This window comes from Lathamus discolor, chromosome 2 (assembly GCF_037157495.1).
Source record: "Lathamus discolor isolate bLatDis1 chromosome 2, bLatDis1.hap1, whole genome shotgun sequence".
In the NCBI taxonomy this organism is placed as follows: Eukaryota; Metazoa; Chordata; class Aves; order Psittaciformes; family Psittacidae; genus Lathamus; species Lathamus discolor.
In genome coordinates, this window is record NC_088885.1 from 127736730 (window position 1) to 127762934 (window position 26205).

Genomic DNA, 26205 nt, shown 5'->3' on the forward strand with positions numbered 1-26205 from the left:
ATAAAAGAAGACACATACGGAAACTTGATTTTTTTTTTGTTTTTTTTTTACTTTTAATTGTTTTCTACAATCATTCTGTTGAAACCAGTAACGCGCAATGATTTCAAAGGGGCCAGGACTTCACCCATTTTCCTGCTTCATTCCTTCTTTATTGAATTTGTTAGAAAAATTGTTTTCAGAGAGTGAGCAAAGTAATTAATAAACAGGAAAAACTAGTCTGAAACTCCATTAATAACCAACTTATTTTTATTAGAGCAAATACAGTTGTGAAAACTGTACATTGTACATTTTGGGTCTAGAATTATAAATAGAGAAACTCATAGATAAAGAGTTCATTCTTTGACAGCAAGAAACTTTAAATAGACAAAATGACATTATTAAGTACATTGGCAGGCTTCATTGTGCTGTCCAAAATGTAGTGTACAGTATAACAACCAATTATAAATAGCCTTTCATGTAAAATACAGCTGTGCACATTTTAGAAAAATACCAACAATTTGTTTGAGCTTTGTTTTAAAAAAGCTTATAAATCATACATATTTATAAATGGTACTAACATGCTTACTTAAATTTATAAACATTTTCATAAGCTTTGTTACCCTTTATTTCCAGAGCATAAAGTATTTTAAATAAACATTTAATAGGAATTAAATATGTCAGTTACAAAATTACCTCTCCATGTAAGGAGACAGTGGGTGATTTCACTGTTGGATGGAACATTTTGTCCATTATGTCAAGGCTTATACAGTAACTTTTAAAATCTTGTTCTTAATTAAAAATGACTTTCCTAAATTTAAAACACAATTAAAACTTTCTTTTTTAAAAATAAATATACAAGTTTTATTTTCATTTGCTCTCTTTCTGCTTTCTTCTTTATCCACACTGGTCAAACCACAGGATTCTCAACATACTTCTGTAAAAAACACCACTGTGTTACTGTCCTGCTTGGAGCTGCTTCGCTGCACAGTATTCAGTCCATACCTACATTACTTTAATATGCTGCATCCAGAGATACCTAATGTATTTTGTAAGAATGTTGCCCATTAAACCATGCAAACATGTAGGAAGTTTACAAACAGGTTCAAAAACTATACTGTATGAAAGATTTTCTAATAGAGATAAAATAAACCATAATACAAGCCCTTTGCTTTTTGCAGCTTTAAATTAAAATATTTACTTGCCAAATGATCACACCACGTATTTTCAGTAAATAAGCATGCTTTTGATTAATATAGGGTACAATAATTACAGTATAATGGCACATAAAAAGAAACATGATCACATCATTTGAACAAAGGGCTGTGAAACTACTTAAGACAAACTTTCCAAATGAAAAATTTTGAGGCTTTTTTTAATGCTGAGGTAAAATTATACACGGACTTTAAAGACTTCAAAGGCATCAAATTGATACACAGTCACTTAACATTCCTAAATGCTCTACCTGAATGTATTCAACACAAATGTAGTATTTTAAAATTAGGTAATTTATTATGAGCATTAGCTAGCTTAACTGTCATTGGCATGAATGCGTACTCAGACAAGACTTCAGTTTAACCGCTGGCAAAATACCTCAGTGTTGAAACATAATAATTCAAATCACCAGTTGCCACAGCACCAGAATTAAAAAAAAAAAAAAAAAAAAAAAAAAGAGAAAAAGGAAGAAAATGAGGGGGAAAAAAAAAAGAAAAGAGAAAAAAAAAAAAAAGTCAACATGCAAACTCCGTATCTTGTCCTTCTTGGCTTATTCCGATATTCCACCTCTTGTTTAGAGTGTGCTGATATCAACTTAAGATTCTTGTTTTATTATGAAAAATTTAGCTTGCTATTGGCATAAGCAATTGAGCACTTTTAGGAAGGTATCAACGTCTTTATATTTTGCAGTCATGGCATATGAGTTACTAAATCATAAAGCAAAACTGCTCTTCAGGTTTAGGAAAATGAATTTAAGAATTTTATCTTCAGATTAGGAAAAGCTTTCATTTTCTCCTTCTGCTGCTAGGCAGAACTGGTAGCTTTCTCCAGGTTGTACTAGACACTATGTTACGGCTATACATCAAATTTCATAAACAACGAATGAACAGAATCATGCACAGGCAAAAGAAATTCAATCTCCCAGAACACTGCAGGAGATGTTAAAAGCAGCAGGTAATGGAATAAGACTGGTGACTGATGATGCTAACTATTTCTTCTAATGAGACAGGAGTGAACGCTGGAATCACTTCCACAGCAACAGAATCCTCTGACCACATTCCTCTGGCAGTCGTTTTCCCATCTCCCCACTAAAAACATCAGACGGTAAAATAGTAAGGCAGCTGTTAGCTTCCATCAACAAAAAGTGCAGCTCCGTACATTTCCAGTTTAGTCACACTCTGCTGGAACAGATGGAGAAGCCAACGCACTTCACTGGCTGGGCTGCTTCAGCAGATTATTTTGTTTGTTTTCCAACATGGCTGCTTGCTTCAGCTTTCAGAGGACCCCAAAGCCACGAGCCATCAGCAGAGAAACTGAGCTGGGCCCCTGGCTGAATATTCCAAGTTTCATCTCTCTTGCGTCCCATCCCAATTCCAAGCCTCCTTCCCTGTGTCTGACAGGTGCCATTTAAAAGGCTGATGACACAACTGCAGAGAACTGTGGGCTAACACCACTAGTTGTCATGACTTCACTGAAGGGTCAAAACAGTTATATTATTAAATAACTATGTTGAATCACATTCAGGCACAGCTAAAATTAATGCAGGGAACATTAAAAATATGCAAAAAATTTAATCTTTATCATTTTAGGTGGGGTGGATATGGTGATTTTATATGAAAACAAGACCTTTCTTACCTTTCCTAATTCCAATCAAGTTAGAAAATGGACAAAAAGAATGGCTAAACCAATATTCAACAGCATTACCAGGGCGATCATGACAGAGTTGGGGCCCTGAAAATGAAATAAAAGATATCAGAATTAATGAAAAGTTTCACACGGTGCGCAGCAATGAACATGACCTGACTTCATCATTTCCACCAGGTTGTGCCTGCACTAAAGAATTATATAAATATTAAAGACACAGACTCTGCCCTAAATCACAGCCATTACCCTTGGTATTGTGATGAGCTAAGTACCGTATCTGTGAAAATTACCTGGATAAATACAGGTGTGAGTATAATATTACACTGTTCTTAATTACAGTGAGATTAAACCATCTGACAAATATGACTATGTAAACAAATGAAAACAAACCCATCCACACAGGAACAGTATCAGTTTAAAACAAAGAAAAACAAAGAACTTCAACTATTTTAGTAAAGCCGGAGCGCTGCTCTTCATCCTTAATGTAGGTTCCTTCCCGAATTCCAACTGATTTCAAAACAGACATGACAATTGAAAAGAATACCCTTTTTTTGATAACCAAAGGGAAAAAAAGGTTACTTACCACATTGCCCCAACATACCTAACAATGTTCCCATTACAGTTAAAAACCAATTTTACACTGCAAAATTAAACTTGTTTTGATTTACTCTGACACCTTACAGACCTATGTACTGAAGAAATTAGAAGTCAAAATGCTTCCTAACTAGAGCTAAAATTGGTTAGAAAGCTGTGAAGCCAGAGAACAAACTTTTTAACTCTTTTCAGCAATTTTGGGTAAATTTTTTTTAAGCACGGATGCAACTTGAAATAATGTCCTGAACAGATGGAGAGTCTTAATTTTTCTGTTTTCCTCTTAACGTATTTGGTTTACTACAAAATATTTTCACAAAGATTTGTAGACACTTATATTTTAAGGTTGCACATTTACTGTAACAGAAAAACTCAGACATTACTTTCCTAAATCACAAAAAAGCTGACTAAAAAAAATCTCTGCAAAAACCTATCTTCTGAGCTACATAAGTCACACTGGCTTGTGTAAGAAGGTACATATTTCATTAGAAATGACATCTTTTTTTTTTTAATTTTCCACATGAGGTGCACCTTGTAGAAGTTCATCATGCTTCACAATAACAGTAACATTAGCTATAGAATTTCGGGAATGCTAAGGTTTAAGGACTTAATATTACTTATTTCCTGCAGCAGTGTAACTGGGAAGCTACTGAATAGTGCTTCTGTCATTATTATATCACACCCTTTCATCCTGAACAGAGTCATTAGACATTCTCTACCAGAAAACACCTTTACACAGTAGTTAAAATGGTAGGCCAGATGTGGGCTGCTAAGTTCTTCAGTAAGTCACAAAATATGTGTGAAGGACATGGAGCTGTTGGAACAAGTCCAGAGGAGGTCCATGAGGATAATAAGGGGGCTGGAGCACCTCCATTACAAAAACAGGCTGAGAAAATTTGGGCTGTTCAGCCTGGAGAAGAAAAGGCTGCGTGGAAACCTCATAGCAGCCTTCCAGTATCTGAAGGGGGCCTACAAGGATGCTGGAGAGGGACTCTTCATTCGGGATGGTAGCGACAGGACAAGGGGTTTAAACTAAAACAGGGGAAGTTTAGGTTAGATATAAGGAAGAAGTTCTTTGCTGTGAGGGTGGTGAGGCACTGGAACGGGCTGCCCAAAGAAGTGGCAGATGCTCCTGGCAGTGTTCAAGGCCAGGTTGGACAGAGCCTTGGGAAACATGGTCTAGTGTGAGGTGTCTCCACCCACGGTAGGGGGTTGGAACTAGATGATCTTAAGGTCCTTTCCAACCTTAACCATTCTATAATTCTAAGATTCTACATTATGTCAAGTACTCTTTAAATCCCTGGGGATTCTAAACCCAACCAGCACTTCTATTCATAATGGCACTAAAGTGCCCTTTGCACCCAGTCTGAGGTATCTGTTCACATGTTGAGGAATTAGGTGCTCAAGTTCCAATAATGATTGAGATTATCAGGATGCTAGTTAAATGTTGCCATAGGGGGATGGTATTGGCAGCAAGATTTGCATTTTCCTTAATGGCAGAATGTCTAAAATATTCACTAGGAAAATGAAGACTCGGTTTAAAGTCACCTTAATCAAAGGGATTTTGAATAACAAGTTAATTATTCAAATCAGTGGTAAGTTTTACCCACTGGGTCACAGAACAGAAGTGGAACCATGTTGCTTTCTTCTAACTGGAAATCAGCCACTGTGTGCCAAAGAATATGAGTGACAGAGAACAGGCATAAAAGGAAAGTGTGACTCCAGATATGGTTACATTTCTGACTACAGCACTGTAAGCAGCCTTGCTGCAATAGTGTGTAATTCAAGGTTAATTTCTTGTTTCTCTTTCTAGCACGGTCACAGTTGTGCTAGCTTGGGTACTTCTATGCTTTCCTACTGTGAAGGAAATCCAAGTTCCCATCAGGATTCCCACCCAATGCATTTGGCAATTGTGAGATTTATGTATGAAAGCCATATTGGAAGATTTTGGACAACAAAACATGTTTTACTTGAAACAGATACTTTGCTAATCTTGCAGTTTTGCTGTCTTGGAATGTCAGTGTCAACACTGTTAAGAGTGAACCTTCCATTGAATGATGACTTTTGCAAAAAATTCCTAGAATCTCATGCCAAACAACAGTACACATATGCTACTGTTACATATCTCTCTACAGGAAGTGTGATTACACTATTAATTTCCACTATCATTTGGATTCAGCATATATCTCTCTGGTGCTGAGACACTGGCACAGGCTGCTCAGAGACGTTTTGAATTCCCCATCCTTGGCTGTGTTCAAGGCCAGGCTGGACACAGCTTTGAGCAACCTGCTCTAGTGGAAGGTGTCCCTACCCATTGAAGGGACATTGGAACTAGATGATCCTTAAATGTCCCTTCCAACCCAAACTGTTCTATGATTCTATGACTCTGACAGGGGCACCAGTGTTATCAAAATCAGGCCAATAGTTCCTTTACAGTCCAGGATCCCATCTAAAGATTATACAGTTGTATTTTACAGTTGTACTGCACCAAGAATTGCAAGGAACTGTGAAGGACATCATTGCCTAACACCATTAAAATTCATAGGGATTTGGCTGTCTAATTCTTTGCATACTTTAAAATAATATCCATGGAAATCAAGTTGATTTACTGCTATTGAAGGAAAATTCGGACCTCTGGGGACTTCACAGGAACCTGAAACATACCCTGAAACAGCATCCTGATAGCTTCACGACAGCTTTTGTCTGAATGGCAAGTCAGGACTGCAGCTCAAAAAGCAACTTGGTATCACTGGTGCCCCATCTTAGAGAATCAAGCTTCATGAAAGGGGAAAGGACTTCTTCATGATGCATGCGTCAGTCAGGATATGTATAACAATCTTATCACAATAGCATTAGATATATCAGGCTAAAACCCCTGGGGACTACGGTCAAGAAATCTCATCGACAAAGACAGAAGAAATTGACACCTTAAGAACTGCTGCTGATGATCAAAGGAAAATGTTTTTTCTGTTTATGATAATGAGCCTATGCTGTATACAAAGAAGTAAATCTCATCTCGTTTGGCCTGCTATCAGCATTTTGCTTCCTTTTCTGATAACCACAACTTTCAGCCCAAAGCAGAATTTCTAATATACTAAAAAATGATTGAACAGTATTTGTGGGGCATGCAGTTATGCAGTGAACTACTACCTGTTTGTAGACACCTATGAAACGAGCATTTAATGCTCTAAGACAAATGCCACAAATAAGACTTTAGTGTCCTGCAAGAGCTTAAAATAGCAAAGCCAAAATTAGCCTGAACAGTCCAAGAGTGACTACAACAGGTGCACTAAAGTAGCTGTAGTAGAAAAACTCCAGTCCTGCTTAAAAACTGCCCTTTCAGCTTCCAGTAAGTCACACACTACTGTAGTTAAAAATATAACTACACTATTAGTTTTTATTAGGGAAGGGAAGAAAGTTATTTTCCTAAAATGTAGTGCCAGGAAGTATTAAGACTAGTCTTGTAATCCCATTGCATTAGGAATGTCCATTAAATATAGCATAAAGTTCTTGCTCAGAGGGGTTTTTTTTTAAGGATCAGACAAATACTGATCTATTTTTCTAACATCATAGGAGTTGTATCCCTAACTTACTGGATGCTAAGTGAACAAAGAGATGAGGGTAAAGCACACCGGGTAATACTCAGCAAAAAGTAACGATTTTAAACGGAGGTAAAAACCATGATAAATACACTGTGTGGCTTAAAAATCTCTACGAACAAAATTGTAAAAACTACAGTATAGTAGAACACTTGTGCCTGGGCTTGGACCTGACCTAGGGCAACACATGGACACATATGAGGCAAATAAAATGTGTATTCACTAATGTATACTACAGTGGTATTTTCTGCAATTCAATCCTACTTTTTACCCAAATCTAAGACAATCGAAAATTAGCATATATTCAAGGTGGGATTGCAGCACACAAGCTGATACTCGGGCTAGAAGCTGCTAATGAGCAATTTTAAACAGTACTGGTTTATAGTCAAGCTTGTCTGTGCAACTTCACACTGTGGTAGGTAAAAGGAAATTTGAAAGAACTTGATTATCAGTAGAAAAAGGATGATTTACCTCTCATTTATTAAAGTAAATTGCCTGCAAACAGACAGCTGCTTTGCAGCAGCTGATGAATGGTGACTTTGGCATCATGCTTTATGCATGCTTTTACCTTGATAAAACTATGACTTTTATAAGCTCTGAAATTATTTTAAACTTTGATTTTTGAACATTAGAAAGATGTTCAAAAAGAGAAACACATTTATAGGTGTGGCATAAAAAGCATGTGCTGATATTTTTAGAGTACAATGCCGGAAATGGGGTATCTATAGAGAATCAATACTGTTCCTATAACTAACTTACTGTACAGATGATATTCAATGACATTCCTAAGGATGTAACAGATTCACAGGAAATAAGAAACATGAACTGACTACAAAAAACAGCTGCTGCAGACTTTTCTGTAATTAAAGTTGTTCAAAGTTCTTAATCCATATCAAAGTTTCTGTTCTATTCAGATGTGAGAAATGGCTCTGATTTAGATACATGGAAGGAAGAACTAAAATCTTACATTTTGTATCTATGTTCCTAATGCATTATCACTGGAAAACTTGGAAATTCACTTGTGTTAATGAAGACCTTAGGCCCACTGTAGGAGAGGATCTGGTTCAAGACCATTTTAAGAACGTGAACATGCACAAGTCCATGGGACCGGATGAAATCCATCTGTGGGTCCTGAACAAGCTGGCAAATGAAGTTGCTAAGCCACTGTCTATCATATTTGAAAAATCATGGCAGTCGGGTGAAGTTCCTGACAACCGGAAAAAGGGAAATATAACCCCCATTTTCAAGAAGGGGAAAGTGGGTGACCCAGGGAACTACAGACCAGCAGATTCTCCTGGAAGGCATGCTAAGGCACATGAAAAACAACAAGGTGCTTGGTGACAGCCAGCATGGTTTCACTAAGGGGAAATCCTGCCTGACCAATTTGGTGGCCTTCTATGATGGGGCTACGGAACTGAGGGACAGGGGTAGAGCAGTTGATGTCATCTACCTGGACTTGTGCAAAGCGTTTGACACTGTCCCGCACAACATCCTTGTCTCTAAATTGGAGAGACATCAATTTGATGGATGGACCACTCGGTGGATAAAGAACTGGCTGGATGGCCGCACACAAAGAGTTGTGGTCAATGGTTCAATGTCCGGCTGGAGACCAGTAACAAGTGGTGTCCCTCAGGGATCAGTGTTGGGACTGGTCTTGTTCACCATCTTTGTCAGTGACATGGACAGTGGGATTGAGTGCGCCCTCAGCAAGTTTGCCGATCACACCAAGCTGTGTGGTTCGGTTGATATGCTGGAGGGAAGGGATGCCATCCAGAGGGACCTTGACACACTTGTGAGGGGGGCTGATGCCAACCTTATGAAGTTTAATCATGACAAGTGCAAGGTCCTACACCTGGGATGGAGCAATCCCAAGCACAGCTGCTAACTGGGTGGAGCAGAGATTCAGAGCAGCCCTGCAGAGAAGGACTTGGGGGTGCTGGTCAATGAGAAAATGAACATGAGCCAGCAGTGTGCACTTGCAGCCCAGAAAGCCAACCGTATCCTGTGCTGCATCAAAAGGAGCGTGACCAGCAGGTCGAAGGAGGTGATCCTGCCCCTCTACTCTGCTCTTGTGAGACCTCACCTGGAGTATTGTGTGCAGTTCTGCACACAATATAAAAAGGACATGGAACAAGTCCAGAGGAGGGCCACGAGGATGATCAGGGGACTGAAGCACCTCCCGTATGAAGACAGGCTGAGGAAGTTGGGGCTGTTCAGCCTGGAGAAGGCTGCATGGAGACCTCATAGCAGCCTTCCAGTGTCTGAAGGGGGCCTATAGGGATGCTGGGACTGTAGTGACAGGACAAGGGGTAACGGTTTAAAACTTAAACAAGGGGAAGTTTAGATTGAACATAAGGAAGAAGTTCTTTACTGTGATGGTGGTGAGGCACTGGAATGGGTTGCCCAAGGAAGCTGTGAATGCTCCATCCCTGGCAGTGTTCAAGGCCAGGTTGGATGAAGCCTTGGGTGACATGGTTTAGTGTGAGGTGTCCCTGCCCATGGCAATGGGGTTGGAACTAGGTGATCTTAAGGTCCTTTCCAACCCTAACTATTCTATGATTCTAAAAAGTGCAGCAGAATTTTATACAGCACTTTCAGATAATCTAATGAAAGTGTTCAATAAATGTTATAGATGCATGTCGCATTCCAAACCCATGTTTTCTCATTCTCTTTTAATGAGAGTGAGCGTTCTTTTCCCTTTATATTCCATAACAAATATAATTTTAGACTTTTATGGGGGTTCTAAGACAGATATAGTTTCAAACCCAGCAAAATCATTTGTCAGGATGTCTATAAAGTTACTGCAGATACTGACTAAACCAAAATAATTGCCCAGCGCAGCCCTAGAATTCCAAAGTCTCAACATTCAGAAATGTTTTGAATAGAGAGAAGACCGCTAATCTGGGTTCTCCTCAGTAATTGTGCACCCTTAAGTTAGCCACTGTTTAACTCCAGCACACTATTGAGCTCAGTCAGGAGTACTGCAGAACAGGTACTGCTTTTCTGAAACTGAAATGTGATACTACTAAATATTAAAAAGAGAAATCTCCAGACAATGCTAACAGTCATTCTGTACTAAGTCTCTCCCTCAGGCTACTAGGCCAGTAGGCTACTCCCTTCTGCTTCAATTTTACATTTTACATTTTTCAGCATTTTGAAGAAATAACCATGTAGGAAATTTATTCTGTAAAGGCAAATTTGTATTTCCATTATGATATGGAAGACATATGGAAGACATCTTTGAAAAAACCACATACATCTACATATATCTTAAAATGCCATTATATTAAAAATGAGTTCTTAAACTCTACTTCCTGAAATGCTGATAATAAGAATAATGCAATTAGGGTGCTCCGAATGAAGGAGAGGTACAGTTCCCAGATGACGTGTAATTCCAGTAAACAATAACTAATGTACACTATCTCATCACTTTTCCACCTTTCCTGATAACAGGCTATAGGCTCACGGACCTCAACCTGATTATTCAGGTCAATAAATTGCTGTTTAGTGCCCCATTTTGTTTCTTAAGGTGAAGACTCCCTCATTTCCAAAGTTATTTAGTTTGGATGGAATGTAGTAAAAACAGGGACTATTTCTAGCCACTTATTTTCATCTGAGCTGAATAAAAATTCCGGTTCAGGCTAAAATTCTGTGCATGGTCACTCAAACATTTACATGCCTGACAGCTTTGTGTCACCCTACACAGGAGTCATATCTGTGAGATTTGAAAGGTTAAAGGGCTGATATCAGCTGTAATACAGATTTGCAGATTACAAAACCACTGTGAACATCTACTTTGATCCGCACAAAACAGAATATAAGCTTCCTGTTGAATGAGAGGATATCATCTTGGCAAAATGCTCGTTACTGAACTACTCAGTGACTGCTCTAAAACCTCAGCATTGGAAACTGATGTTACATTTAATTAATATCATTAAAAGCAACTTAAAACAAGACTTTTATCCAAATCCATCAAGCTGTTGGATCTTTTTATACAATTGCCTGATAGCTTGGGAAACTATTTTATAAGGTGTACTACAGAAAATGATTTAATGTGTCAGATTTTTCTGCCTTGAATCTTTCATTGCAAGATATGTTTTAATCATTCTTGCAGCTCCTTGTGGTTTAGGGTTTTTTTTCATTTTAAATCCCTGATTTACAGACACTGTATTTTATTCCAAAAGTGGCTGCACCAGTGCCAAAACCAGATAGAACAGACTCCCATGTACTCTTGCATAATCTTTCCTGTTGATAAATCTAAGGATTATACTAACATCTCTGAGCAACAGCAGCAGACTGGGAGCTGATGCTTAGCTGCCTCTCTTGCAACCTTTCCCGGTTCTGATCCTGCAAGGCCAGGCTCTATTAACTGTTTTTCAATATACAATCTTACATTTTGCTGTGCTGTACATGGATTATTATAGTTGCATCTTTCTTAGCAGGTGATTTGGATCGGATTATATTGGTGTTCCACTGCCTTCATTATTTATCAGTTTCCTGATCTCTCTGTATTCTAACTTCCTGGGTAATACTTCTATGTCCTCTTCCATGTAATTAATAAGAATGTTAATAAAATAGAGCAGCAGAATTAATCCAAGAATGACCCCACCAGAATAATAGCACATTTCTGATGCTTTTCTAATTCCTTCTTGAGAATCATCAGCCAGTTTTTGAAAATTATTTTAATGTGACATTTAGTCTTTGCATAGGAAGTTCCACGTTAACATCAGGAAGAACTTCTTTACTGTAAGAGTGACAGAGCACTGGAACAGGTTGCCCAGGGGGGTTGTGGAGTCTCCTACACTGGAGATATTCAAGGCCCGCCTGGACAAGTTCCTGTGTGATGTACTGTAGGTTACCCTGCTCTTGCAGGGGGGTTGGACTAGATGATCTTTTTAGGTCCCTTCCAACCCTTGGGATTCTGTGATTCTGTGATTCTCTGTCTTCCTCGTCAGAGTAAGTTACTGTCTAAAAACAAATCAAGTGACCTTGATTGAGGATATGATTCCTCTGCCACACCTGAAGATGTCAAGCTTGTTTGACATGATCTTTTACAATGCATACTGGTTGGAAATTCTTATACATCTTTATTTCTAAATTCTTTATTAATGAAGTCTGGTGTCAATTACTCAGCTGCTTTGCCTGAGACCAGTGCTTAGCTATCTGGATCTCATTAAATGGGTCATTCTGATCATCCCATCAATAATAACACACTGTTTTTTTCTACTTAAGTACCAAAAAAAGATTCAAAGAAACAATGCTTATAAAAAAGAAACATTATTACAATTATCTAGACCTCCTCATTCTCTAAAGTTTAACTTCAGGGTCTACAACTACCATTTCTCTGAGTTTCTCTTGTCCCAGATGTAATTTTATTATCATCAGAGATTCTGAATTTGGTAACCTGGCTTTTCCTTCTAACATGGAATAGAAATTCTATTAGCCATCTCTCCTTTTCTGTGTAACTATTGATAGTTATTTCTAAATAATAATGAGATTCAGATTCACACTGACTCGAATAAATAGTTTAAAATCTCCTCCATTTCCTGATGAAAAAGAAAGGAATACTTTTCATTTCACTGTAAAACACAAGCATTGTTACAAGTATGCATTTTAAAAGTTTATATTTTGATGGAAATTGCCTGCTTTTAGAGACTACAATCAACACAGGAAAGAAAATGAAAATGGGAGATTGTATGTGCTGGCTCAGCATCCTGTCTCCAATAGTAACCAAAAGTAGACCTCTGGAGAAGAGCATGAGCACAGCCTCCAGTACTACCCAATTACCCACTGAAGTACAACAAACACTGTTTTGAGAGATGGGGCCTACGCATAAATATGTGTGTGTAAATATATATTTACAAATACATATCTTCATGCACAAAACCTGCACATACATATACATACATACACACACTAATACATTTTTGTACTTATGGATGCAATAGCATTTATGTTTCAAAAGCACCTGGCTGTAAACTATCCCTTCCCAGTTTTCGAAAAAAGTAAGATAAAGGACTGGAGCAGTTGTTCCTCGCTCTGGCTTGGTGCAGTGTGTTCTACCTAGCAAACTGTATCCAGATGAAGTTTTGAGAGAAGTGAGCTTTGCCTGTCTTCAGTTTGCAAAGCTCAGCACTAGGAGGCAAAAGTGCAGTGAAAGTGAAAGGTTTTTTGCAGTACTTACCGAGCTGTTTTCTACTTCTTTTTTCACTGCTGAATGTGACTCATTATTAGCTGGGTTCTTTGGCGTGGCAAATTCTTGTTTCTTAATTTTTGTGTCAGGTTTGTTTTCTTTGGCTTCTGGCTTACCCCCAGACCTAGCAGGACTTGGCTTCTGTGAGGGTGGTATCCGTGCAAGTGCTGATGGTGATGGGTTAACATATTCATCTTCTTCCCTGAGCTCCTGTGGAAGCGCTGTTGGATTCATTTTTACATAATAGCCATGGTAGTAGTCATGCAGCTCCCCATTCTCTGTGCTGATGGGATTGTGATGGGCTGAAAACTTTGGCTGGTGTTTCACAGCTGCTTCTTCCTTCAGTGGTGCTTTTGAATATAAAGGCTTGTTAATTGTGGGTGTTATATTCTCAGTGGCTAACAGCCTTTTTTCTTGATTGAGTCTTGCCCCAGAAGCGGAGCTTTGCTTTTTCAGTTGTTTCGAAGGTGAAGGCTCAGAAGGAAGAGGAGGACTATGCCTTGGACTTGCTTCTGGGGTTCGAGGGGGTGTAGTACCTTTTCGATAGAAGTGAGGTGACTCTTTTGGGGAAGGTGGTTTTTCTTGAACTTTTTCTTCAGATTTTTCTTTCACCTCCATTCCTTCTTGAAACTTTTGTTTGATATAATCAGGGCCTGAAAAATAGTGTAATAGGAACATTATGATTGAAACAAAAATAAGACTTCAGAGTAAAACTATTGCAGTGGGATGTCAGACTGGACTGCCTTACTAAAATGCTGGTGGGGCAGGTGGTACCAAAAATTCACGGACATCCATTAGTCATTTTCTCTAAATAGCTCAGTAACTGAAGCTACTGTACTTTTTGGTAATTGTTGGGACTACTTAATAATGTGGTTCAGTGACCTTATGACTTTGGCTTTGCAAAGAGTCATAAATTGTCCCTGAGTGAAGTCTGAGGGACTGAAGATTGACTTACCTTACATATCTTTCTTTTTGTGAAAGACAGACATGTTTTGAGGTACATTTTGCTTAATTGCCCTAACCTAACTTCTACCCTCATGATCACAGTATCTGTTTGACATGGGAGTAATTATGCATCAGAATGAAATGATTCTTCTTCCCGTATGACCTACAGGAAATAGGGCCTGAATCACTTTTTTTCCCCTTTGTGCACATGTTAGCTTGTATACAGATATACATGTGCCTTGAACTCTCACACACTGTCTTTGTTTTGTTAATCCAATCACTTACCATATGAAGACTCAGATTAACCGCTCTACTTTGTAACACAATTCCTGCTTAGAAGCTATGAAGGCAAATTCTCTCACATTTACTAGGGAAATACTACAGAGCAGCCAGTAGGAAGAATATCCTCCCCCCAAGCCTCAGCTAAACACTCATGAGCACATTTACCATTAGGACCCACTTACTAAAGTGTATTTCTGTACAGCTCTTTACATAAAGACAAACTGGCTTAGACGCTTTGCTCTAGGTTTTTGTTGTCTGATTTAACAGTTCTATGCTTTAGACTTGAGCAAACACTGCTGAAACAAAATTGCTGTAAATCTGCCTGCATTGTGGCAGTCTTGCCTATTTTTCTCCCTAGAGGCCACATCCCAGGTTCCAGGATCAGGTCCCATGAGACGCTGGGATGCTCTGTGAACAAAGAACTGCAACGATTTTTCTGTAGGTTCAGTAATGGCTTTTGCCAAATACATTGCAACTGTTTCTCTACTTCTATCTTTGCTACCACCACTACTTTCTTCTGATTTTTTGGATCTTCTGTAAGTGAGGCTTATCTGCGGTTTATGTCACAGAGATATTCTGTGCCCAGAGAAAAACGTCTGCACGCTTTTTTCTGCTTTTGAGTTTAAAGGAGGCTCTAGCTGTGCTAGGCAGATACAGTGTTTTTACAGATGCCAGAAGCATATGCATCACTACACAGTGCTAAGATGAGAGGAAGAAAAGCAGCATGAAGTTTTTCGAAGTTACTGAGTCATCTGGTAAGAAAGCACTGATAAGAAGAAGAATCACTCAGCATGCAATGTCTTTTGAGCAGGAAAATCACAATATTTTTGGCATTTGAAAACCAGGGGTTGAAATAGGGAGCTGTTGAGAAAGAAGGCTAGACGTAGACAAGCCAGGGTTTGTTCTCAAGTAACATACGAGGAGGAAGCTTTGAAGAATTAAGCCTGCACAGAGAAAGAACTAGAGGCTTGGTTCTCATGGCTTTTTATAATGTTCCTGGTAAAAGGGAAAAGCAGCACAGCACAAGATGAAAGTTGCCATATATAAAGTTACAGTTACAATCACCATTCAGAAAATTCTCCATCGTGTAGGGGGTTTCCTTCTGTCTTGCTGGGGTGCATAAGGTAATGCTGAGGGTTTTACCACACATGAACTTCGGTTTTCTTCTCTTTTCCACAGCCCAAGCTGTGGAGCTTCAAATTGCAATGCTTATTTATTACGGATACATCCACATTCATATTAGCTTGCTCCTTATGACTGCTGTGCTGAAAGTATCCCAATTGGAATACCATCTCTTCAGCCTTATAATATCCCTCAAATAGCATCCGTTCTGTTCCTCACCTAGAAAATTCACATCCTGTGACAGCTCTCCACTGCCCAACGTATGTGAATATATGACTTTTACTAATATCTGACAGCATTTGACTAATTGAAGGCACTTTCATAAGGAATGTATCTGGGACTCAGAAGTGTCACCCCTCTCCACTGTTTCCTATGAAGGATGAAAAGCTTCCCAAGGCTGGCCTGAGGGAATCTTTCTCCTGCCAAGATCTCCAAACTGTGCTGGAAATTCTAAAACGAGAAGGGAGCTAGGTCTTGGCTGCCCATGACTCCACAAGACACTGGTAGAGTGAAGAACAAAACACCAAACCAAAAATACAATTTTTAACTGGAGCTTCCCAAAGAAGTTAAGTGTCAACAGGCTACCAATGCCATACTTTTACTGGGTATTTGGGAATATTTGATGCGAAGTGACACTGAGCCTCACCAGAGAAAACTGCAGCCATCTGCATCCAAATAAAGTCTGAGGGTGTCTGAACAGACATTGAGCAATTGCCTTAACACAGCAGCCTTCCCTTCCATCCCCCAGTACATCACATATGGCTATTACAGATACATCTCTTGCCTGCAATTTTGCCAGGCAGGTCTTTCCAATACTCAAATTCTCGGCTCTGCTGAAGTTAGCTTTGGAGATTGTCCAAGGACTCTTTTTACGTCTGTTCACTGCATTCAGTACAATCAGATTATGCACCTGTCTGAACTACTGACTCCAAGCAGTAGGAACAGAGTTTGGCTCCGTTCTGAGGACTAAGAATCCTTGTAAGAGCTTACCTTGTCACCTTCATTAAAATTATTATCTACTAACACTACAGACATAGGCAAGGGAGTCCTCTTTTTTCAGCGTAAGAACATTCTGTAGCATGAGTTTAAAGGAACCACGGCCAAGAGAATTTAGAGACTAACATCTGATCCTACAAGATTCCACAGCTGCCTGATCTTGATGAAGAAGAGAGTAGGATTTGTGGGTGGGAAGAAGGTAGGGTGGGATTATCTGGTCTAGGAAGTAAACACGGAGTTCTGTTCTTCAAGCAACCAGCAGATATATTTCTGGGCATGACATATCTGAGTGATTAAGAAAAATGTGGTCTGGAAGGCAGGACAAAGAAATGTTTTCTAACTAAGTAAAGATAAGCTTTCTGTGTGCTTTCTCATGGTGACATGCTGACCCTTCTACCACTGGTTCAAAACTGATGCACCTTGGCTGGCTGAAGGTCAGTTTTGGCTCACACAGCTGTGGTGATGCCAACAGCTGGATGACACCATTGAAGTGTGAGTTAGCCAGTACTGGGGGGAATAACCTCTGAAAGCCAAAGGACTGCGTAGACATGTGCATGTAGAGTCTCATACTGTCAGCTGGCCTGCTGGAAGAGTATTTCATTGATGGCAGTGGGGTGAGGGAAGCTTTGGTTTGGCTACAGACACATGTACAGTTGTTCTAAATCTTGATTCTCATGCAGATTTTCTGTAACACGTCTCTCCTCCTGGAAGGGCTCCAGTGAGTGATGTGAGAGTATGGCCGGCCCTGTAAATGAGAAGAGAAGGGTGCCCTCGTTCTGCCACAGCATTTATAGAGAGGTGACAGCCACATGCTCTCTCCCATGGCCCAGTGAGGTCTATGTTTTGGCAGCATAAGGCTGTTTCAGGACTGCATCTCAAGCAGTGTCTGAATATGTCATCCTTCAGGAACCTATAAATGCAGCCAGTGTTTCCCAAGAAGGGCAAGAAAAGACTTTATGCCTTATCAGTTTAGAGTGAAATCTGAAACTTGGGAGGGTTTGTGGAACACACCTAGGATAGTGAGGAAAAAGGTACAGGTATATGTTTATATATTTGTGAGATTCAGGTCACACCCCTGGCCTATTCAATCCAGCCAGTGCCAGATGCATTGCCCATGGCAGGGGGGGTTGGAACTAGATGATCTTAAGGTCCTATCCAAACCAAACCATTCTATGAATCCTTCTTAGAGGGAATGTTGTGAGAAACTCCACTAGGAGTCCACTAGAAACAACACTCTCTGGGAGCAGCAAAGGCTTTGGGAGAGTAGGTTTCTCTGAGCTAAGCTTGAGATACTATGCAATTCAGCTGAGAGCTTCTCATCATACTATGACAGAAGATGCTAACTCCATGTAAACCGGTTGTCTGCTGCACAAGGGGTAAGGATCCTCCAATTTGTGAAAGCCCAGCCACAATCTTCAAATCAGTTAAAAGTGATTTGGATAGAAGGTGCTGTAAGTAAATAATCTGTGCAAAAAATGCTAATTTGGGAATTACCTGGCATTACCAATGAGACTATGACTAATTAGGTCATCGTAACTTGAAAAACCATATTTAAAATGTAGAGGTTGATATGTTCTTTACCATAAATACCAATTTTGTTCTTCAGACATGTTCTATTTGTTTTTAAGAGAAAAATGAAAAACTTTGCAAAACCATCTTCTTAATATACGGAAATAGCATTTAGGCTGTCACTCTGCAATATTAAAATAAAAAAGACAGCTTCTAATGAAGAAAAACATTCCAACTTAATAACTTTATGAACATCCTATATTTTCTTCATGATACTTCTTCCACTCATCTGTCCCCACAGCCCCACCATTCTTCCAATTCAAGAAAAACAAGCATTTCCTATTACAATTTTACTGCAATGTCATTAATGCAGGCTATGGAATATAGCATTTACAGAATATAATATTTAAAGTACTGTTGATGCTGAAATGGTGTAATTAAATTTCATGGTATGTTAGAAATATATTAGGTAAGCATGCACTTATTTCTGCTGTTTAAACCAGAGTGCACGTCATATGATGTAACCTAACTAGTGCTACATTAAGAGTTAATAAATAGTAAACATACAGTGCAATAAACAGCAACAGGTAACAAATCACAATATATTTTCATGATTACAAGAAAATTCATGTTGCACTAAGAGATAAATTCCATCCCTGAAGCAGATACTTCACTCCCAAATTTTGTTTATGCATATGATTTGTCAGCAGAAAGACTCACTTTTTACTGCAAGGTTTACCATCTGTGCGGTACTGACATGACACTATTACTTAATCAGGGCACTGCAGTCCATATGCAAACCTCCCAAGATTAGAGGATCCTTTTAACTAAACTATTGAACACCTCTATTAAAAAGAGGGAATTCCTGCTCTGAGAAGTTCCCAACCTATAAGTACAATATAAAAGAGAGCAAAAAGGTTATACCAATAGCCTGTTGGCTATTGGATGGGGGAGATAAACCAAAGGGAAATAATGATCCAAAGCACATGCTCCATCCGACTAATCTCTCTGAATTCAGTGGTCAGTTATCAGTAAAGCACTGTCATGCTCAAAGCTTTGCTAAATTTTGGTAAAGTGATTGTTCAAAGTTGCACAGGACGCCTCTATTAAAACTAGGAATGGAGTGCAAGTCTTCTGAGTAATCAAAAGCCAACATAGCACTTTGGCCATAAGTTCATCACATCTTCATAAATGTCATCATCTTCCTGAAGGAGCTGAGATATGTCTACTCAATCAGAATTCAGAGTGTCAGAAGGAAATAGTAAATTATGAGTAAGTTTCATACTGCACATTAAAACCCAGTACAAATCCAGGGCACAATACTGTTAAAGCAAAATCTGAAGTCTTGTGTGTTTAAATGCACTGTACTAAAAAAGGAAAACAGATAGTTTGGTGCTGGTACTACAGGTTGCTAAATACTGTTCGAGAAATAAGCCAGTGAAAACCATCTGGTTTGTTATCCAAAATGCATTTATTTCAGGATTTTTCAGGATAGGATCTCTTTTATAATTCTCATCATTCAGGATGGTAACTGTAGGTGAAGGGAATAAAAATAATTGCTTATCAGTCTGCTAAAAGAAGTGATTTGATGAATCATTACAAAAGTGCAAATAACTATATTCAGTAAACTTTAAGAAGATAAGGTTTATTATTATTGCTTCATTGTGGAGATGGGGGGAACTATAATTAATGTAATTAGCACTTCCTCTGTTTTAATCTTACTTTTCTGAAGGTTGTACCAGTAGAACAGGAAAGAAAAAATCTTTTAACTGCTCAGCTGCTGGCTTGAATTCAGACCAAATGGAGGGCTGTGCACTGTCGTATGCAGAATATGTTGATGAACTCATTGGAGCAGAGATATGGTTATGGTTTTAGTAATGTTTGACAGCTCTGTCTGCCATCTTGGGACTGAACAGGGCTGGAAATGAAGGAGTGAGGATTATAGCCACAGAGAAATTAATGGATAGAAGGCAAGGTGCTTAAACAGGCATAGGGTACTGAGAGATCACTTCTGCCTGACTTAAATATCAATAGACAAGACTACATTATTGCAGTTGGAAAGGACCTACAACAGTCATCTAGTCCAACTGCCTGACCACTTCACGGCTGACCAAAATGTAAAGCCTGTTATAAAGGGCATTGTTCAAATGCCTCTTAAACACTGGCAGGCTTGGGGCATTGACCACCTTTTAAGGAAGCCTGTTCCAGGGTTTGAAAACCCTCTTGGTAAAGAAATGCTTCCTAGTGGTAGTTTAAGAGGTTATCACCCTAGCTGTTTGCTGTACCCTTCTGATGGATACAGTGCCCCAGCAATAGGGCATGGAACAGTGTAGGTGCTTCACGGTTGGGTCAATGTACAGCAACATATGCAAAATTTCTGTCCCCTAGACAACAAGAGGACACCTGACTTGACTGCCAGGTCGGAGGTGGGACTTCCCTAGAAAGAAATGTCCTACTCCTACTGATGCATATATATGTTATTTAATAATTCCTTAATTCAAAATGACAGATGTAGGCCCTGTTGCCCTGTTTTGGCTGCATCTAAAGTTGGTTATGCCAGCTGGAATAATGACTCTCACTAACTGTACTCAAGAATGCTTTAGAGAATAAATCACACATTTGCTGCAGTTTAAAAATAAAGCGTGTCATAAAAGAGAAAGAAGAATTGAAGTGGAAGTGATTGTTGATGCTATTTGGTTAGATGCAAAAAAATCCCAAATCTGGATGCCTGCTCTAACTTTTAGCCTCTGATAGCAACTGCATTTTGGTGAGGTTTGCTCAACATTTTAATCCTAGTAAGCAGCTTCCCCAGCAAGGGGCAAATAAAGAATCTTGCCTGGATTAATTTTTAAATTCCATTTGGCTGCCTTACAGTACTTTTTTTTTTTTTTTCTGGTCTTAATAACACTAAAATGGAAGTACCTCGGCTGCCTAGGAAAACAAACTGCAACATAAAGAACAGGGAGAAGGGTGCACGTTTTGCATAATCCAAAAATACTACAGAATATAATGTTTACTATTTGGAATGCCTCTTAATCTTTCTTAATTCACTCTTATTCCCAGATCCTCATTTCCTTCTGCTCCTCCCTTTTCCTCATAAAATTGCTGAAATTTTCTCCATCTTACACTTCTAGGGCTTCTTATTCTGCTTCCTTAAGCAGTATTCCTGGTAGCTTTTCTTTTCCTGATGCACTGGAGACAACACTGAAACTAGCATGTGCCAACAGTTGCTCACTTACTAGATCCATGAACGTCATGGAGAATGATGTCAACACGTATTTATTTTATGGAACTGTTGTGATTTGATCTGGCAGCCTGCTGTTCTTCAAATCATGTACTACTGACAAGACCTAAAAATACAACATAAAGATAGCACATAATGTGATATTACACTATTGCCACAACCTGACAAAGCCACATCGTCATCTAGCAATGTAAAAGTTATAATACACAAATCTTCCACCTAGGACTAACTTTAAAAGGTAGCATCGCTAAATACAAGCAGGTTTTAATGCAGCCTTAAACACAACCTTACCTTCTTCCTAAGCACCCACAGTAGGTAATTACTGGCAGAAACTGCTTATTGTCTCACGCAGAAGAACCCCAAACATACAAATTCTTGCGTATCAAGGTTGCCCTCACAACTAATTTTTTTATCTCTCCTCAGGAAGCAGCTTTGCACAGGATCATTAATAACTTCCAAGTAGCTTTGCTAAAATAGCTATCTACCATCTTTAAAATACCTGCCAGTACTTTATTTTCCTGGTTTTGACATCAATGAAAATGACAGTGCCTTCTCAAAACCCACATCAAATGCTTCCTGTCATGGACTAGACAGAGATCAAGAGAGCTGAGTTACTTATTTACTAGCTGCACATACAGAGATAAACATAAACTTTAGCCAAACCCAAGGCTAGTTCTTATGTCTCTGTGTTTACTTTGGTCTAACATTTACACAGCACAAGAGAGTTAATTGGTGTGGCTTGTGAACTGACTACTTTACTGCTAGTGTCTCTGCATTTCACACAGGTATTTGTTGAAACATATATGGCACTACATTATCTTGTAGTGCTTCCTGAAAACATCAAAATGTCTATTCAAGCACATGGACTTAAGTTGCCACCAACAGCGCTGGCAACAGAAAAGGAAAGGGACCTCCACTAAACTATTTGAATCATATGCAACATCAGAAACTTTCGATTCTAGCAGAAGGATGACAAAACAGAGATGTTAATGCAATTTCTGTACAAAATTGTATCTGAACAAAATGCAGACTGCCTCTTTTATCAGTTCCTCCAAATCTAGTCTTCCTACCATTAACATACCAAAACATAGCACGGAACCAGCATTTTTATATTTTTCATTTTTGCATTCTCCGATGAATAGTTAAGGATAAAAGAATCCCTAAAAGTAAGATTTTCTTCTTCAAAAGGTTTCTAAATGCATCATTATAGAGTGGATATATACACACTGAAACACCTTAAGGCAGAAAAGAATAGACTAATGAATCTCAAAAACTGCTGGCAGCCTGCGCCAAGCAAGAACAAGTATTTATCCTGACTATAAATCTATTCTCTGCTCCATTTCTTTGACTGCTTTAGTAGGCGACTGAAGTAGCTGTGACATTTGCAAAACAGGGCACAAAATTCATTGTTGTAGCTGCATAAATATTACAGTGCATAAGTCCTTATACTTTTGGGTTCAGTACCATCAGAGAAATATAACAGATTTATCCTACCTGATACATGGCACGATGAGTGCTGCACAGCTTTCTCTGACACCTCACTAGGACATTATCTTATGGACACAGAAATTGTTCATGACTACCAATCTTAATTATGGCTTGCTTTACTTACCCTAATTCTCCATTCATTAATACTGATAGTACTTCAAAAATATTTGAGAGATTATATGGTGTTGCATCTGGCTCCTGTATATAGGACAAGCTTCATTTTTCCAGGTTAGATAATATATACACACTGTAGTTAAGGCAAATGCTTCCAGCTAAGTAATACACATACTATACCCTACTTGAATGCTTCTGAGCCTGCAGGCTGCTTTATATGAGATAACTAAGAAGGTAAGTTTTTAGCTTTTCCAGAAAAAATATAGAGCCTAATTTACCTCAGCCAAGCTGGACTGGGGCATGAGGGAGACTAAAGCCTGGTGTCAGTGTTTGTTTTACTGCTATTAAGAATGGTACACTGAAAACATTAGCAAATGCTAACTGCAGCAGTAGTGTTCTTTAAGCTCCTTTATATACATAATAAATGATGGGCAGAAATGAAAGCCTGTTCTCATCAAAACTGCACATCTCTGAAAAGATGAATTTTATATACAAAAAGGAACTGTTAATATGGCATAATAGTTGCCTTTACCCAACAGAATCCAGACTTCTTTGTATTTCTCCCAGCATGCCCACAACTTTCTGATGCCCAAAGTTATACACAATATTTCAGATTTAGTGTCAGTGGGGTCATGCAGAAAAGGGACCATTACCTTCCTCCATGATGTACTACTTCCCCTGCATATACAGCCTGCAAGAGTATTAGCTGCTTCTCCTGCTGTATCACATTTCAAGTGCATGGCTATCATCCTGCTCCATGGAAGTCTGGCACACAACCTCAACAAGAGCAGGTTCACATCTCATCTCCAATTGCCTGAGTCTGTCAGTCCTTAAGGGACTCATAGTACTTTTGCAGAGCAAGTCACTGTCTGCAGTTTAAATACGAGGTCTGACAATTTGCAAACTGACAATGCAAACTAGTATGCATTTGGTGAGTAACCACTGCTGTTAAGTGGCAGCACCTACTTTCAGCTATATGTGGAATGTTACTGAAAACTTTGTTTTTCATAGAATCATTTGGGTTGGAAAAGAACTTTAAGATCATCAAGTCCAATTGTAAACCTAACACTGCCAAGTCCACCACTAACATTTCGCTTCACTCTTACCTGCTGATTTAAACAGTATGCTGTTCACCATATTATACAACTACACAACATATCACCCATGATATTTGGCTAGTCATTAGTGAAGACTCAGACGTGATGATTTCAAATTTCCTTGTAACTTTATCATGCTTCTCTCTCCCTGCCATTTTTCACTACCATTTATTATTATTTTTTCTCATCAACTACCTCCAGTATTCCTATTGCAATCAGACAGGAAAACTATCTTAACACATTTGAGTCTCCTTTTGAAAATGTTATAGATTAGTAACTGTCAAGTCTTGTCTTTTAGCTAGACAGGATACACTATATTTGATGAATACCAGGATTAAAACTAAAACTAATTTGGCAGCCATGTTTTACATTAAAACCAAAATACATATGGCTCTTAATACATATTGATCTCAGTATAATCTCTCCTCTTGCAAAGCAGTATTAGATTTGCTTTTCTGTCCTACTGTAAAGTTTTATCAGATACATTGCCTCTTGGGCCACATTCAAACACGACAAAAGCATTAGGTTTTTCTTCCTTGCATTTGATTGGCTTTGCAGAATTTGGTATCATATATTGAGAACAATTTAAACTAAAATTTCTTACACAAACAGACCCTCAATCTCCTGGTCTATCTGTCCAGGTACATAGGTTTATATAGATATAAGAAATTACTGAAAACATAGTAGTTGCCAAAACCCTTCTAACTTTTGGCTCTTTAAAAATCCTTATTCAATAAATAAACCGTGCCTGCACTGTTTTTCTCTGAACACTCTTCCACTCTTCACTAAAGAAAAAAGCAGATCCAAGGATATAAGGCTTGGGTTCCAGAATGTCAGCACTTCTTATGCCTGTGGAATATGTGCCAACAAGGCCCAATACAGGGAAGACATGAAATATATGAATGTAAATTACATTTGAATCATTCAGATGGGCGAAGGAACATGGAAATAACTAGATAGTTTTAGACTCCACTGATTCTAGTCACAGATTTAGATACGCACTACTGCCTTTACTTAAGCTCTAGGTATTTCAAACGGATTCATCATTATATGATAATGTTAGACTTTATTTTACTCCTGGTTTTCCATCTTTCATGTTCATAATTTCAAGTGGATTTTCTCTAAACAAGGGGATAAAGGAAACTTCTAAAAAAAATAAAGACACCCCAAAACTACTGTTTTTAAAATACATGGTTTTATGAATTTTCTTGGAGAGTAGAGGGTTAATCCAGTATTTTTCAATGTTCAGAAACAACATTCATTAAACTGCACTGCACTTCTAGCAAAATTAATTTCTTATATCTAGCAATGGAATCAATTAAGAAGCTTTAGAGTCTGAAGTGGGCTAACGGAACTGATTGCTGCACTGCAGATATCAAACTATAGAAATACACAATCAATTTAATTCTGGTAAAGCTACGGCATATGATCTTCTTAGTCTTCCATCCTGTTCAGGCTTCTTTCCGAACATATTATTTATCTTTTGCATTTTAAGAGAAACCCGATCATCACGCCCCTTACCATTCTGACCTCACACAGTGGCACTTCTACCCCTTCACCTCTGGGCTCTACGCTTTCATTTCTAAATTCTAAGTTTGCAATATCCATTTACTGCTCCTCCAAATTTCTTCCATACTCTTCACAGTTTGGCAATTGCCCCTGACAAAGGACATTTTGCTCTTCATGCTTTTTGAGAAGGCTCTTCCCAGGTTTGTGTCCCCTATTGTGACCAGAAAACATTCAAGAACACTTCCTCTGCATGCCATAAGAATAGGTTTCAGAGAATGGTTTTTAATAAAACTTTTTTTTTTTTCCCCTATCACTTTTTGGATACTTTACAGTTTTCAGTAACTGCTTTGATTCAAGTCTGTAAGTATGTATAACATGCCAAAACCAGACTAATCTCAAGCTTCTATTACAATTACCACTTTGGATTTCTGTATCACTTACTACGTAAGTGGTTTACAAGCAATTATAGACTAAGACTCTTCCAGAGTCTCTTGGAAGGAGCATTTCCTATTCCACTTTACAGACAGAAATGGAGCATCGGAGAGTATCAGATACACAGTGTGCTGAACACCCACCTCTGTAAACTGTAGAAAGGAGGCTGCTCTGCTGGTAATCTGGCCTTGTAGCTAAGTTAGTGAGGTTTGTATAGCTGGTGAGGTTGGTATAGCTGGAGAAGCAAAA

At 38.6% G+C, this 26205-nt stretch overlaps 1 protein-coding gene across 4 annotated transcripts in view; it reads right to left on the reverse strand.

Annotated features, from left to right (window-relative positions):
- Positions 1–228: 228 nt before the first annotated feature.
- JPH1 (junctophilin 1) overlaps positions 229–26205 on the reverse strand; it is a 90143-nt gene continuing 64166 nt past the window's right edge. Inside the window, exons 4-6 of one of the 4 annotated variants that reach the window (XM_065668455.1) lie at positions 13210–13871; positions 2827–2922; positions 229–913 (exon numbers count right to left, since the gene is read on the reverse strand). In XM_065668455.1, coding sequence (XP_065524527.1) covers positions 2842–2922; positions 13210–13871 — 743 coding nt within the window. In that variant the 3' untranslated portion in view covers positions 229–913; positions 2827–2841. Of the gene's footprint in view, positions 2663–2826; positions 2923–13209; positions 13872–26205 lie in introns of all 4 variants that reach the window. The other 3 variants (XM_065668454.1, XM_065668453.1, XM_065668452.1) reach the window with 3 other exon arrangements.